General features: G+C 39.4%; 1 protein-coding gene across 1 annotated transcript; it reads right to left on the bottom strand.

The window, feature by feature from the left end:
- Window positions 1-8732: 8732 nt before the first annotated feature.
- Window positions 8733-10975, bottom strand: LOC140036382 (uncharacterized). Its single transcript, XM_072077769.1, has 3 exons — window positions 10855-10975; window positions 9899-9951; window positions 8733-9464 (listed from the first exon to the last, which is right to left on the bottom strand). The coding sequence occupies exons 1-3, from the start codon at window positions 10973-10975 to the stop codon at window positions 8733-8735; spliced, it is 906 nt and encodes a 301-aa protein (XP_071933870.1).
- Window positions 10976-15573: the final 4598 nt, after the last annotated feature.

Genomic DNA, 15573 nt, shown 5'->3' with positions numbered 1-15573 from the left:
AACGGCCTAGAAAATCGGGCAGCACTTCCCCTAAATTTCTTACTTTTCCAGCCATTAAGGCTTCATTATTTCCTCAAATCAGTCCCAACATCTCACACAAAAGTCATCTCATTTCCCAAAAGCCGTTCACGAGGCTCAAAGTAGTACAAGTACAAAAGTTAGCTAGGAAATGACCGGAATGAAAGCAAGCCCTAAAACATGCAAGCAAGTACAAGGAGACTCGATAACGAGTCATAAACCAATGCCAAGTATGACCCTAATAGGGTTCCATAAACATATACAAACATTAAAGAAAACCAGAAATTTCGGACATGCAATTAACTTTGGCCCTGAAAAAAATAGGTTTTGACTTTACTTTGCGGTAATAGCACCAAATGCACCACGATTATCGGATGAGGGTGAAAGACCCACCATTTCGAAGCTAAAAGACAGGGCTACAACATCACAGAAGGTCACTCAACCTTGTTTTGAGTGCAAACAGGTCAAAAATGCAAGATACTTCATCAACAACGTAAAACAGATTCACCAAAATGCATTCTAGCGGAAACAGCATAATTCAGGCTCTACAAGTCCAAATCCAGAAATTCCAAAACCAGTTGAAATCTAAGAAACAGGGCCAAATTTCATCAGAAGGCCTCAACAACCAATTCGGAAGCAATTCCAGCCAAAACAACCAATTACAGTCGCAAATCCCAATTTCGGGTAAACCAGAACAGCAATAGTAATTTCGACTTTTCTCACTCTACACTACTCCGATTGACCTGAAATTTTGTAGGCACCTCTAAAATGTCATTCCCTACAACTTTCATGTTTTGAGGTAAGGCCAATTCGGCCTCTATCTAGGACCAAAAATTTCGGACAGAATGAAGAACCAAGAACCCTAATTTTCCAGATTTCTTCCAAAATAGAAATTAATTGCAATCTTCCACTTTTTCCACCTCCTAGAGTCATTAAACATCAGTTCCCATCATCAAGGATAGCCACAACATCACATTCATATTAAACCAGAAAATTCATCAATAAATTGAAAACTTCATCAATTCATCCAAAACCAAGAAGTAAACCACAAAATTCATCACTTTAACTACCACTAGGCACTAATTAAGCTTCATTAAGTGAAGGAGAAAGTTCAATCACCACTCACCTAGTAAACAAGAGAGGAAGAGTTGTTTGTCACCTTAGCTTCCGAAAACACTTCACCAAACCACTTACTAACACCTAAAGAAGAGATTTTATGGAGTAGAAACAAGTCTAAGTGATTGCTTTGGATGATTTGCACTAGATGGATGCCAAACTTTGAAGAGTTTTTCTTTCTTCCTTGCTCAAGGTGGCCAGCCACAATGGAGGTAAGAAATGGTGATTTTTGTGGTAATTTTTGAGATATTTAATCAATTGGTCAAATAAGTCAAAAAGGTGAATAGTTGTCATAAGTTACAACCACTCTTAAGGTGACACTTGTCACTTCCTTTAAAACATCTCTGTCCTTTAAGTCCCTCTCACATCAATCACATCTCAACCTCTACTTATCTCTTAACACCCGATAAATTTCAACCAGTATCCGAAACTTAACCTAATTGGCCGAATTTTTCCGAACTTCTCACACTAGTGGGTCCCACGTCCGGTATACGCTCTTAATTTCTCAAAATCTATTCGATACTAGAAAAATCATCTAAAAACTATATTTACTCATAAAAATTATCTAGAAAATGTTCCGGATACAGAAAGTGCAGAAAACAAGTCATGAAAAATGCGAAAACCTAGAAAATGCAATTTACGGGTTCTCACACTCTCTCCCCCTTAAAGAAATTTCGCCCTCGAAATTTTCTCTTCAAAATTTAAAGTAACCATTGGCCTGTACCTTCTCCGTCTTCAGAGTCAGAAGAAACGAGGTTCTTTATTCCAGTCCCTTCTCCACTTGACGGTCCAGGGTCGGTCTTGATTGGTTGTTGGGTTCCTTTCTTTTCACGCGCTTTAATCGTGCAATGAGCAATTCGATGCTCGGCGCTCCCACAGCGCAGACATCTCCTTCCCTTTTTCCAACAATCCACTTCAATATGATTGGATTTTCTACAATAACCACAAATTGTCACACCACCCGCTCCACGGCCCTTCTTAGCAATTGATCTACCTGCTTTACCCTTTTTCTTTGCATGAAAGATCTTCAGTTGTGGCCTTGCAATTCCCGTCCTTTGAGCTTCCTCTGGAGTCCCCCTAGAAGTATTACCTTGTACCATTGCTACGGTCTCCTTGGAAATCTCTTCGTATTTCCTCTTTAACTCCATGTTTTGGTGTAAGAGCTCAAGTTTCTCTGAATATTTTTGCTTCCATCGCCCTTCCCAGTACTCGGTCAGCCTCCTTTGAACCTCTATTTCATCTCGGAGAACCGAAATTTCCTGATACGGATCAACCCAATGTGTCATCTTACGGAAGTGCTGGAACTCGGATGCTAGCCTGTCGGGCAAAACAATGGGTCATAATACATTCCTAAGTACAAGTGGCACTCTCGGTCCTTGTCCAGCTATTGTTTCCCTTTTCTTCTCTTGATTCTTGGCCTCGCTTAGTTCCACGGCCATGACCACGTCCACGACTACCTCTTCCTCACACATATATATATATTTTTTTTCCTCCCTTTTTTTTTCCCCTTTCCCCAAGGTAATTCAACGCATAAATACAGTAAAGTGACAAAAGTAATTATATTCTAGCACACCAATTACACCAATGACCTATACACATATAACACACCATGTATCAAGAAAACGGTTAATCAAATACACCAATACATGCCAAATTAGACAGATAATCCTATGCACAATACTCAAACCACTGTTATGTCATAGCGGTATCAAAGCAAATCAAGAGTAAAGGCGATATAGTCCCAGACCCAATTAAAATAAGCCCGTCCGATCCCTCACGTCACTTACTATGCAAACTAGATATCCAATAACCTCTTGTACTCATTCCAGTCAAACAAAGCCTATTCATGTTCCCAAAATGCAACTCTCACCTACGAACACCGCCTCAACTCTGGAGTACTCAGGCACAAGAATCCGAAATAAGACAATTCACCTCTCGAGCTGGCCAGTCCCAAGAGTAAATCATCAAAAACCAAAATTCCTACCAGACGTACCTATCTATGGTCCTCACATACCACAAGAAAATTTAAAGCCTATAACATTCACAATTCAGAGCTTAGGCTCAAACGAGCACTTAATCCCTCATACCTATCCACCACTTAGTCCAGGCTCACTCCGCGCAGAGACCACGCGAACCTGGCTCTGATACCAACTGCGACAGCCCCACCTCACCCTAAGGCGAACCAAAGGGTTCGGTGGACCGCCTGCCCAGCTCTCGCCAGGACTAACGGTTCAGATTAGAGCGATCGAAAACGTTCCGGACCGTACAACGCGCATAGACAAGTCAAAATCCCAGAATAAAACAAAACGAAATCGGAGTCGGCCATGAATAGGAACCGACATGGCAAAGCCCAACCAAACGTCAAGCAAATATTTACATCTCAAAAGTTAGCATATACAACCCAAAGGGCATACCAAAGTGATTCAAAGGTGGATACATGTACGGTTTGCCAAATCCAAAAGAGAAACGGACCCAAAAGTATATTTAGGGTTTAAATCAATGAGCTATACAAAAGATATGTCTAACTAGCTCAATTCGGCAACCATTTGTCAAATCCAGTCCAAAAGTATTTATTTTCCTGTAAGGAAAACAAAAAGGAACAGAAAGGGGTGAGCTTGCGCTCAATGAGGTACCAAACATATAGCAGAAAATCATGGCATTTCACATTTAACAAATCAGATACACATGCCAGATGTAAAGTAAAGTAACTAATGATTCAAATCAGAAGGATACAGGTGGCTCTCAGGAGCCAAATTTCCAGCGCAATACTTGATCCAAACCGGTTGACTCTCCGTCAACGTATATAGAACCAACGCGTCCGTAGACCTCAATTCGCACCGAATTCCGTCCACCAAACACCCCTTTACCGGGCCCGCTCACCGTATTCGAACATAAATGGTAATACTCGAGTATACCCGGAATCAAGGGTCTCAATACCCAAAATCCCCGAACAGACTACCGTGGTTCGTTATCTAATCGTCCAGACCCTTGCCGGCCCGACTCGAATAACTTAGTCACAGGATTGAGCTCATAGGTCATAGAAATCCGAACAGATGCAGACACAGATAACAGATTCAAATTTTGCATAGTAAATTGGCATATGAACAGACAAGAGAACGAGTGTGATAAAGTACACCCTCGTCTCGAACAAATAACAGATTGCAGAGCAGAAATCAAGTTAAACAGCAATGGAGGGGAGTGATACACTCACCGATTCAACTTCAAAAGTTTTTACTTCAGATTGGCCTTAATCGCCAAGAAACCCTAAAATAATCAAAATAAACCAACTGAAGGTTTCACATCCATAATCGAGTAAACAAAATGCACATGAGGCTCGACTACTAGTCGTATGCCTCGCCAAATAATTACAAATGCAAGGGTACAAAACATGATTTTTGGGAATAAAAAGATAACATGAAGACCTAGGTTCAACAACCCAAAAGCCCTTTCATTTCTACCAAAAGGCAAATCCAACTTAAAAGAACCAAACGGCCTAGAAAATCGGGCAGCACTTCCCCTAAATTTCTTACTTTTCCAGCCATTAAGGCTTCATTATTTCCTCAAATCAGTCCCAACATCTCACACAAAAGTCATCTCATTTCCCAAAAGCCGTTCACGAGGCTCAAAGTAGTACAAGTACAAAAGTTAGCTAGGAAATGACCGGAATGAAAGCAAGCCCTAAAACATGCAAACAAGTACAAGGAGACTCGATAACGAGTCATAAACCAATGCCAAGTATGACCCTAATAGGGTTCCATAAACATATACAAACATTAAAGAAAACCAGAAATTTCGGACATGCAATTAACTTTGGCCCCGAAAAAAACAGGTTTTGACTTTACTTTGCGGTAATAGCACCAAATGCACCACGATTATCGGATGAGGGTGAAAGACCCACCATTTCGAAGCTAAAATACAGGGCTACAACATCACAGAAGGTCACTCAACCCAGTTTTGAGTGCAAACAGGTCAAAAATGCAAGATACTTCATCAACAACGTAAAACAGATTCACCAAAACGCATTCTAGCGGAAACATCATAACTCAGGCTCTACAAGTCCAAATCCAGAAATTCCAAAACCAGTTGAAAGCTAAGAAACAGGACCAAATTTCATCAGAAGGCCTCAACAACCAATTCGGAAGAAATTCCAGCCAAAACAACCAATTACAGTCGCAAATCCCAATTTCGGGTAAACCAGAACAGCAATAGTAATTTCGAATTTTCTCACTCTAAACTACTCCGATTGACCTGAAATTTTTAGGCACCTCTAAAATGTCATTCCCTACAACTTTCATGTTTTGAGGTAAGGCCAATTCGGCCTCTATCTAGGACCAAAAATTTCGGACAGAATGAAGAACCAAGAACCCTAATTTTCCAGATTTCTTCCAAAACAGAAATTAATTGCAATCTTCCACTTTTTCCACCTCCTAGAGTCATTAAACATCAGTTCCCATCATCAAGGATAGCCACAACATCACATTCATATTAAACCAGAAAATTCATCAATAAATTGAAAACTTCATCAATTCATCCAAAACCAAGAAGTAAACCACAAAATTCATCACTTTAACTACCACTAGGCACTAATTAAGCTTCATTAAGTGAAGGAGAAAGTTCAATCACCACTCACCTAGTAAACAAGAGAGGAAGAGTTGTTTGTCACCTTAGCTTCCGAAAACACTTCACCAAACCACTTACTAACACCTAAAGAAGAGATTTTATGGAGTAGAAACAAGTCTAAGTGATTGCTTTGGATGATTTGCACTAGATGGATGCCAAACTTTGAAGAGTTTTTCTTTCTTCCTTGCTCAAGGTGGCCAGCCACAATGGAGGTAAGAAATGGTGATTTTTGTGGTAATTTTTGAGATATTTAATCAATTGGTCAAAAAAGTCAAAAAGGTGAATAGTTGTCATAAGTTACAGAAAACCTAGAAAATGCAATTTACGGGTTCTCACACGAGACATGTCAGATAAGTTAGAACCCAATCTAACAAATGTCTATTTGTGGGATATTTTAAGAAAATTAGAGGATACTATTTCTATCATTCTATTGAGCAAAAACTATTTATTGCTTGAACTGCTGTCTTTTTAGAAAAATAGTTTATTCTAGAAGGAAGTAGCGAAAGTAAGATAGATATTGAAAAAATTCAAGATATGTAAGTAGACGATAAACGGTTGATGGAAATAGAGCAAGCTACTCATGATGATGAGGTGTAGCGGAAAGTTTCAAATACACAAGATTTTCGTAGGTGTAGTAGAGTAAGTCATGCACTTAAGTGGTATGACGACATATTCATTTTAGAAGAATATGATACTTCAATGACCTATATAGATGTTCTAAAGAGTAAATACTCTAGGAAATGGTTTGAAACCATGAAATTAGAAATAGATTCCATGCATGACAACAACGTGTGGATCTTAGTTGATTCGCCTGAAAGGATAAACTTATAAGGTGTAAGTAGGTCTTTAAGAAACAGTCTGACATGGATGGTAAAATGGTTACTTATAAAGTTAGGTTGATAGCTGAAGGTTACAATAAAAAACAAGGTATTGATTTTAAAGAAACTTTTTCGCTAGTAACCATGCTTAAATTCATCTAGATTTTACTTGCTATAGTTGCATACATTGAATATGAGATATGACAAATGGATGTTAAAATCGTTTTCCTTAATGGAAATCTTCAAGAGGAAGTATATATGACACAACTTGAAGGTTTTACATCTAATGATGCTAATAATGTATGCAAGCTCCAAAGATCTATTTATGGTTTTAAGTAAGCTTCTAGGAGTTGGAACATACGTTTCGATGAAATAATCAATGGGTTTGATATCTTGCAAAATCAAGATGAGTCTTGTGTATATTAGAAGGTTAGTGGGAATTCAGTATATTTCCTTATATTATATGTGGATGATATATTAATCATGAAAAATGACATACTTATGCTACAGACAGTAGAGGTATGATTGTGCAAGAATTTCTCCATGAAAGATCTCGGAGATACAGTTTTCATTTTAGATATGAGGATCTATAAAGATAGATTAAAAAGACTGCTAGAATATTCTAAAAATTCTAAAGAGGTTTAGTATGAAATATTCTAAGAAAGGATTATTGCCAATGTCACATGGCATCTACCTTTTTAAAGATATGTGCCCTAATCTGGACGATAAAAAGGCACACATGAATAGAAATCCTATATTTCGGCAATAGGTTCTGTCATGTATTCTATGATGTGTACTAAGGTTGGTGTCTCTTATGTTTTAAGTGTTACAAACAGATACCAAGAAAATTCCGATGATAAATATTAGTCAACTGTCAAGAATATTTTCAAGGACTAAGGATATAATTTTGGCGTATGTAGAAAATAATTTGCAAGTGGAGGGATACACTGATGCCGGCTTTCAATCTGCTAAAGTGATAGGGTGTAAAATGTAGTGCATTTATATGTATGTTGTTAGTTAACTATGTTATTTGAGCTTTATCTTGAGTGAAAATATTTAATTTTACTCTTATATTGTTCTTTTTTTTTTGGCAAACCCCGTACACGGGGGAGGGATGCCAGCCCTGTTTTATTAGACATGAAAATAAATAGCAAAATGGAGGGAGACCAAACCACAACCTCCAATATATGAAAGAATCATAAATAAGGAGTACTTACTCCCTTACAGAAGTCGTTCTAAGGTTTTAAAATCCTTGGGCATCCAGCCTTACTAGCGCTCTACATTGTCTAGGTAAATCTGCTAGAGTAAAAAAAAACTGTTGTGAAGTCCTACCCAAGAAGCTAGCGAATCAGCTACCGCATTTGCCTCTCTAAACACATGCACCATGGAAGTTGATAGCTGATGGAGAAGATGGCGAATATGTCGAAGGCTCAAACATAGAGGCCAAGTCACTAAGGAAGACAAGTTGATGAGATGCACCAAACTTCGGTAATTCACCTCCGCTGAAGAGATAGGAAGGCCGCGAAGCGAACATTCAATCAAGCCACATAATAACGCCTTTGCCTCTACCACTAATCCATCGATATCTCCAAATTCTTTGTAAACTACGAAAATAACCTCCCCATGTCGGCCGCGCACTAAACCAGCTCTAGTTGCCATGCCTTCTTTGACACTAGCATCCGTGTTCAATTTGAACCCAACAGAATGCGGGGTCCATCGAATAGGAAATACCGTGTTTGGTTAGGAGGAGTAATTGTAAACCAGTCTGCTACTGCTGAATTTTCCTCCCCTTTTAGTTGTGCAGCACTGATAGTATACGACGATCCTAATAACCTTAGGAAGTGATCAATCTTGAAGATTATTTGTTTAGGAGAAAAGACAATCTCTTGGAATTTGCTTTGATTTCTAGCACACTAGAGGAACCATAAAATGATCATCGGAACTGCACATCTAATATGATCCACCCTCCTTGAAGGTGCAGATAAATACCAAGTCATCAAGGTAGTAGACAAACACATAGACGAAATTTCCACCAACCCAAAAATCTGACCGTAGTAAACCAGACTTGTAGAGCACTTGGACTGTCAAAGAATATATGTCTAATGTTTCACATGTGGAACAACAAACACAATGCGAGACAATTGGAAAACCCTTTTGTAGCTACACATCATCAGTAGGCAAGCATTTGTTTAAAATCCTCCATGAGAGAAAAGCCATCTTCTTAGGAACAAGCGGAGACCAAATAATATGAGATACCATGGACTCCGCCTTCCTTTTCCTCAAGAAATCATAAGCCGAAGAAGTCGTAAATTTACCCGTGGAGGATAAATTCCACACCGCCAAATCACCCTCCATAGGCTTGAAGACCAACTGAGAGATTAGTTCCACTAAGTATTCAGGAACAACCAAGGTTAATTTGTCCCTGTTCCAAGAATCATGTAAGAAAAATTCGCCCACCAACGAAATGGGAGGGTTATCCTTCCCACATACCAAATACAAAGATTCGTTAGTAACCCATTTATCCCGCCAAAAGTCAACCATTCCCTGACCAAATTGCCAAAAGATGTGCTCCTCAGCTTTATGTCGAATTTGAAGTAACCGCCCCCAAGTTGGAGACCCTACCCTTGAAAAACTATCCATTGGATGCGCGTGCCTAATATACTTCCGAGACATGAATAAGGCCCAAATAGAGTCATTGCATCTTAATTTCCACCATAACTTCATACTAAATGCATCTACTATATCATTAAACGATCTAAAACCCAAGACTTCATCTTGAACCGGGAAGCAAAGGTTACCCCAGGACTTCCAATGCATTCGTGCGTCACCCCAGTTATCCCACAAAAACTTATTGAGCAACCTATCTAGCTGTTTCACAATTGTCTGGCGAGGCTGCAGTACTTGGAGCAAAAATATAGGGATAGAATTTAGTACATGCTTTATCAAGATCAGTTTTCCACCGATAGACAAAAAATTATTATTCCAGACCGTCACCCTTGCTTGTATTTTTCCCAAGATTACCTCAAGTAAATCTCACCTATTCCAACCTTTAAACAAAGACACTTGAAGATATTTAAACGGAAATTTCTCCCATTGAAACCCTGTAATGCCAGCCACCACTCTAATTTTAGCTGGAGAGACTTTGTGAGAACAAAAGAAGGAGCTCTTCCCAATATTAATTTTTTGTCCTGCAACCGCCTGGTAGTAATCCAATAATTTCTTAACCCCTGCTAGGGATTTCCTTGACAACCGTATGGAAATTATCGTTTCATCCACGAATGTAATGACAAAAAGAGCAGGGGATAAGGGATCCCCTTGTCTAATACCTCTGAAGGATTTAAAAAAGCCGCCAACCATGCCATTGATAACCACAGAAAACCTGTTATTAGACACAGTTCTAAACACAAATCAATAAATGTAGTGAAAAAACCAAATTCCCTCATCATATGCATGAGAAAAGTCCAATCTACTCTATCATAAGCTTTCTCCATATCTAGTTTTAAGAAGAGGTTGGGTTCCCTCAACTTCTTGTCAATCTCCAACACTAATTCCTGAGCTATTAGAATATTTTCAGATATGTTACGCCCTTGAATGAACTCCATTTGATAAGGTCCGATTAATGACGAAAACATGACGGTGAGACGATTAGCCAGGATCTTAGATAGAATCTTGGAACTGACTTTGCACAAACTAATGAAGCGGAAGTCTCTCCAGCGAATTGCCCCCTACTTCTTGGGAATCAGAACTATGGATGTACTAGTAAATCCTCTAGGTTGTGCTACTTCTTGAAAAAATTCCTGAACCGCCTGACTAAATCATCCTTAATGATATCCCAACAACACTGAAGAACAATGATGAGAAACCATCAAGCCTTGCAGCACTATCCTTGTCAATCTAAAAAACAACTTCCTTGATTTCTTGTTCTGATGGACAAGCCTTCAAAGCTGGCAAAGAAGTTGATGAAACTTTGGGGAAGTCGTACTTATAATATCCATGCCGCTAGAATGTTGAATCATAGCCAAAGAGCTTAGCATAATACTCCACTCCCAAACGTGAGATATCTGCTGGATTTTCCAACCATGCACCATCCTCACATTGAATTCTAGCAATGAAGTTCCTATTTCTCTTCTGCTTCACTACTGCATGGAAAAAAAAATCGTATTTGTGCCACCGGCTTGAATCCATTTGATTGATGATTTTTGTCTCCAATATTCAGTTTCAAGAGCCAATTGCCGCGCATGCTTTGCAATGGCTTCACTCCACTTAAGTCGCGCATCCACACCTCCCTGTAAATCATATGTGTTCTGGCATTCCATCATTTCGGCTTCTGCCCTTTTCACAGCAGCACCCACGTCACCAAAAATATTGGCATTCCATTCCTGCAATGTCTGCTGTAGTCTCATTGACTACTTGAAGAAACCTTGCATCCCCACCGCCTGAATAGGTTGATCGCATGACTCCCGAACCACATTTTTGAAGTTGTGGTGCCTTACCCACACATTTAGAAATCTAAAGCATCCTTTCGACTGTAAATTCATCATACATTTCACTAATAAAGGACAATGGTCAGAGTGATCACGACCCAGATGAGAAACACAAGAAGATCCGAAGAACTGCACCCATTGTGGATTAACTAAAACTCGATCCAGTCTCTACCACAGACGCCCATTGGTCCAAGTATATGGTGAACCATCAAACTCTAACGAATCCATCCCAATATACAAAATAGCCTCACTAAACTCCTCTATATCCCCGACTCTAGGGGCCACGCCTCCCCTACGTTCATCAACGGAGGCTACCATGTTGAAATCCCCAGCAATGGCCCATGTGTGGCCCATCGAGGTTGCTAGCACTTCCAATGCTGCCAACAAAGGTCGTCTAGCCATCCTAGTATGCTTAGCGTGTATAAAAGACAAAAAAATGATGGCCACCAAGGATAAGATGACTGATACGTGGAGTAATTGATCAACCTATGGCAAGAAAGAGCATGCAAGTTCGTTGTTCCAAAAAACCCAGATTTTGCCATTAATGAATAACCCAGCTGAATCAAAACCCAACCGAATTCTAATGATGTCGAGCTGTTGGTCCGACGTTATTGGTTCAATGAGAACCAGTAGACGAATAAAATAATTGCGGGATATACTTGTTAAATATCTAAAGGAATCACTCCTGGAAATTCCTCGTAGGTTCCAAACCAGATAATTAAGAGGAGTTACACATTAACAATCCATCAAAAATGCAATGGTTACCGCACTTACCTGAACAACCGTAGCCTCCGGATTCTTATGTGGTCTCCCCTTCTTTCTTTTCTTCACCGCCTGCAACACTGCCTGGTTTGCTTCCTCGGAATCAGCACCAGACTTGGGAGCTGAACACATAGCTCCAGTGCAGCAGATTCCTTGCTAGCTGATGCTTTGCTTTGTTGGATTAGGACCTCATCTATCTGCTTCCCTAATAGCTTCTGAAAATTTAACATCTCTCCCAAATCAAGTGAGCTACTACCTTTAGCATCAAATGACTTACTTCTACATTTGAAATGCAGAACCTTTTCCTTGGTCACCGGCGAAAAATCCAACCCGAAGAGGCTGATGGAGATTCATAGATTCCAGCAATGAACCATCTCCCAAATCCAACGCCCGAGTTGTGCTGTTATTAGTCGAAACCAAACCCACTTCATGCACCTGCCCCTCCACCTTCGAGGATTCTATGCCTTGTAGCTATTGAGTCGAATTGGTTGGGTTATGCACCAGTATCAAAGGGTCAACACGATTCTCACCACTTCCTATTATATCACCACCGAGCATATGGTTAGTTAATAAGACATCATCAACACCCCTCTTAGAACCATCATTGCCCTCTCCCTAGCAAAATGTTGAGGTCTGCACTATTAGATCCTTTCGAATATCTATCTCATGTCCCTGGTGCATTTTGGGCATATAGGTCTGCTTAATTTTTCCTCTCGTAATCTTATCCTGCTTCTTGTTCGCACTGTTTGCCGTCGAAGGAGGTCGCAACTCTGGATTCTTGTGATAACACAATGCTTCAGCGTGGCTCAATTTTGAGCAAAACTTACAATAGTGTGGCCACTTCTCGTATTCTAGTTTCTGCCAGAATCCATAGTTTTCATCCCCAATCCAAATACGAAATTTTTGCTGTGCCGCCACATCTAGTTCCACTAGCACCCTCACAACAGATGGTTGCTTCAATTGGGTAGTGGCTTCGTCGCTTTGTAGAGGATGACCAATTAGGCTGCCGAGACTGCACAGGTATTCTTTTTCAAAAAAAGGAAGGGAAGATCAGGAAAAGACACCCAAACAGGAGCTAGAGATGACTCTTGGTTTGAACGAAAATCGATTGTCCACTTTGAAAGTATCATTGGCCGATTCATGATATACCATGTATGCCTGCACCATAATCTTGTGAAATCCTCTTTCACCATCGGCCTAAGCAGTATATGTTTGTCATCCAATAGACCAATTGGGCAATCTTCTTTTAACCCTAGGGCTGTCACAAACTTACATATCATATCCATAGAAGGCCTTCCCATCACAAACTTCCCCACAAGCGAATTCTTGAAAGGCTCCACAATCAGCTGTAATTCCTGTCTAGAGATAAAAAACACATGTTCTCCCTTGAAGGTTGATAGCTTGCCACATCTCGAACTCGGCAAAGTTGAAGATGACCCTAATAGGAACGAAGCAAAGGACTTAGTCCCATGAAAGTCTGGAGCCCGTGGATTTCCCCCAAAATTGTGAGGGATAGCCATTGCTACAGGAACGGTAAGCCTTAATGAGGATATTGTAGCCTCAAGAGAGAGCCGCTGTGACGACCCCACCTCCCCCTAGGGCAAACCCAAGGGTTTGGCGGACGGCCTGCCCAACTCTCGCCGGAACTCACTCACTAACATTCTTGAAAATGATAAGGTTCTCAAATCAACCATAATTCAACTTCATTTACAAGCCAAAAGTGTTGCATAGCTTTACATTGCCAAATATCCCAAATGTATTCAATCCATAAAAGTACAAGTACAAAGAACTTATACACACTAGATCACGCTTAGTTGCTCTAGACCTCCACTTCCTGTAAGGAAAACAAAAACTAAAGGAATGAGTTAAAAGCCCAGTGAGGTTCCTAAACAAACAATCAGGTAGGGAAATCATGGAAACATTATATTTAACAATTTGCATACTTTGCACAGTAATATCCAGTCATTCAAGAAATAAACACTCAATCATTGGAAGGATATGTGCTCATTTGGAGCCATTCATTCGCCAACCATTTTCCTTATCCCCCCGACATTAGAAAACGTCTGCAAGTGAAAACTCCTTCAGTGATCTTGTGATTCATTCATTGATATCATTGCATTGAATTCACTGTCAGTTCTCCACCAGATTTCGTGGTAATACTCGAGTATATCAAACATTATCCTAGGGTGACTAGCCGCCCGACCGAATCCGCTTCTGGCTCGAGTCGACTGGTGTAACGAAGGGCAAGGGCCCAATTCAGCTAAAAGGCTTAAATTCATGTACAAGTAGCATTCAATCATTTAATCATTGAAAATTTCACGTTTACTTAGGTCGAGTGTGATAAAGTACACACTCGCCTATCGAAAATTTATTTAACAATCGTTGAGAAACATTTAACATTCAAGCAAACATTCACAACAATTCACATAGTCATTGGAAGCACAACATGCAAAGAACAATCACCAGTTTAAGCAAAATAACATCGAAAGTTTCCTTCCGGATTATGCCCTTAATCACCGACAAACCCTAAGACTAACCAAGAGAAAATATTATGGTTCAACCATCCAAAGTTTAGGTGAACCAAAGAAAATCCGAGTAACTACTAGTACAAAGGTGCAAATATGGTTTTGGAGTGAGCAGAGAATATTTAGACCCAAGAGACATGAATAACCAAGAATTTCCTCACTCCAATCATAAACCAAGCTCAAAATAGTTTAACAACTCCAACTTAAAGTTGGAAATGAAAGTAAAGACAGTTTTAGGAAAACAGAATTTTTTCCAGTTTTGCGCGATGTTATTTGAAAAATCATATCTCAAGTTTCTTAAGTCTAAATTTATAAACTTTATACCGTTGGAAAATAAATTCAAAGGGTTACAATTTCTTAGAAGACTTGCAAGATTTTGTCCGCAAGTCAGTCAAAATTCAATCTCAAGTGGCTGCTTTATCCAGTAGAAAGACAGAACATGAATGAAAATTCAGTCAACTTTGGAAAATCACAGATATTCATAGGAATTGAGTAAAATTCTGAAATTTTCACGGTAGAAAGTACTCTGAATCTAGTTTCAAACACAACAAGCAGAACTCAATTTGGATTTTTCGACACCAAGATATGATAGATTTTTCAAGACTACTCAGAGTCTCCTGTGGGAAAAATTTCAGCAGCATTTCCTTTGTATTTACCAATTTTTCCAGCCATTTCAAGGCTACGCTTTCACCACAAGATAGCCCCAATCAAGTTCACAAAATATAAGATACATAGAGTACTTATTTTAACCCCAAAACTAACTATAACCAACATATACCTAAGTTGGAAATTAACCAAACCTTAGCAAAACTATGAAATTATCATAAACATACTTCCTTCAACTTCAATCATAACATATCTTGCATAAATCTCAAAAAACAAGTAAAAAGAGATGTTTTCTGGAAATTTTACCTCAAAATCCCAAGATAACAAGTAACTCAAGAGCTTTCTTCTCTAAGTAGCTCCATCGAAAGCTTCCCTCCAAGCTTAACTCAAGATTAAGCGGTATGGATTTGGGTTAGTGTTTGGTGACGGGGTTTTGATATATGTACAAGTTAAAAAATTTGAAATATACCGGTTTCACTTCAAGTATACAGGTCAACTAGTAGTTTAGGGTATATATCGGGTCGATCCCATGAGCAAGATTAACAATTACCGGCACTACTAAATCTTCTCTATTATTTAGACTATCAATGAATTATAACAAGTAAAACCTACTGAACTGATACA

This window comes from Coffea arabica, chromosome 2e (assembly GCF_036785885.1).
Source record: "Coffea arabica cultivar ET-39 chromosome 2e, Coffea Arabica ET-39 HiFi, whole genome shotgun sequence".
Taxonomy (NCBI): domain Eukaryota; kingdom Viridiplantae; phylum Streptophyta; class Magnoliopsida; order Gentianales; family Rubiaceae; genus Coffea; species Coffea arabica.
The sequence above is the reverse complement of the archived record's forward strand: the minus strand, read 5'-3'. Positions and strand labels throughout refer to the sequence as shown.

Excerpts from the sequence above, each read along its gene's own strand:
- LOC140036382 (XM_072077769.1), bottom strand. The coding sequence starts at position 10,975 with ATGAGACTACAGCAGACATTGCAGGAATGGAATGCCAATATTTTTGGT. Across the intron at positions 9,952-10,854 it reads CACATATGATTTACAGGGAG|GTTTTCTGTGGTTATCAATG; the intron begins GTGTGGATGCGC and ends GTCTAATAACAG. Across the intron at positions 9,465-9,898 it reads CTTTTTTAAATCCTTCAGAG|CCTCGCCAGACAATTGTGAA; the intron begins GTATTAGACAAG and ends CAAGTACTGCAG.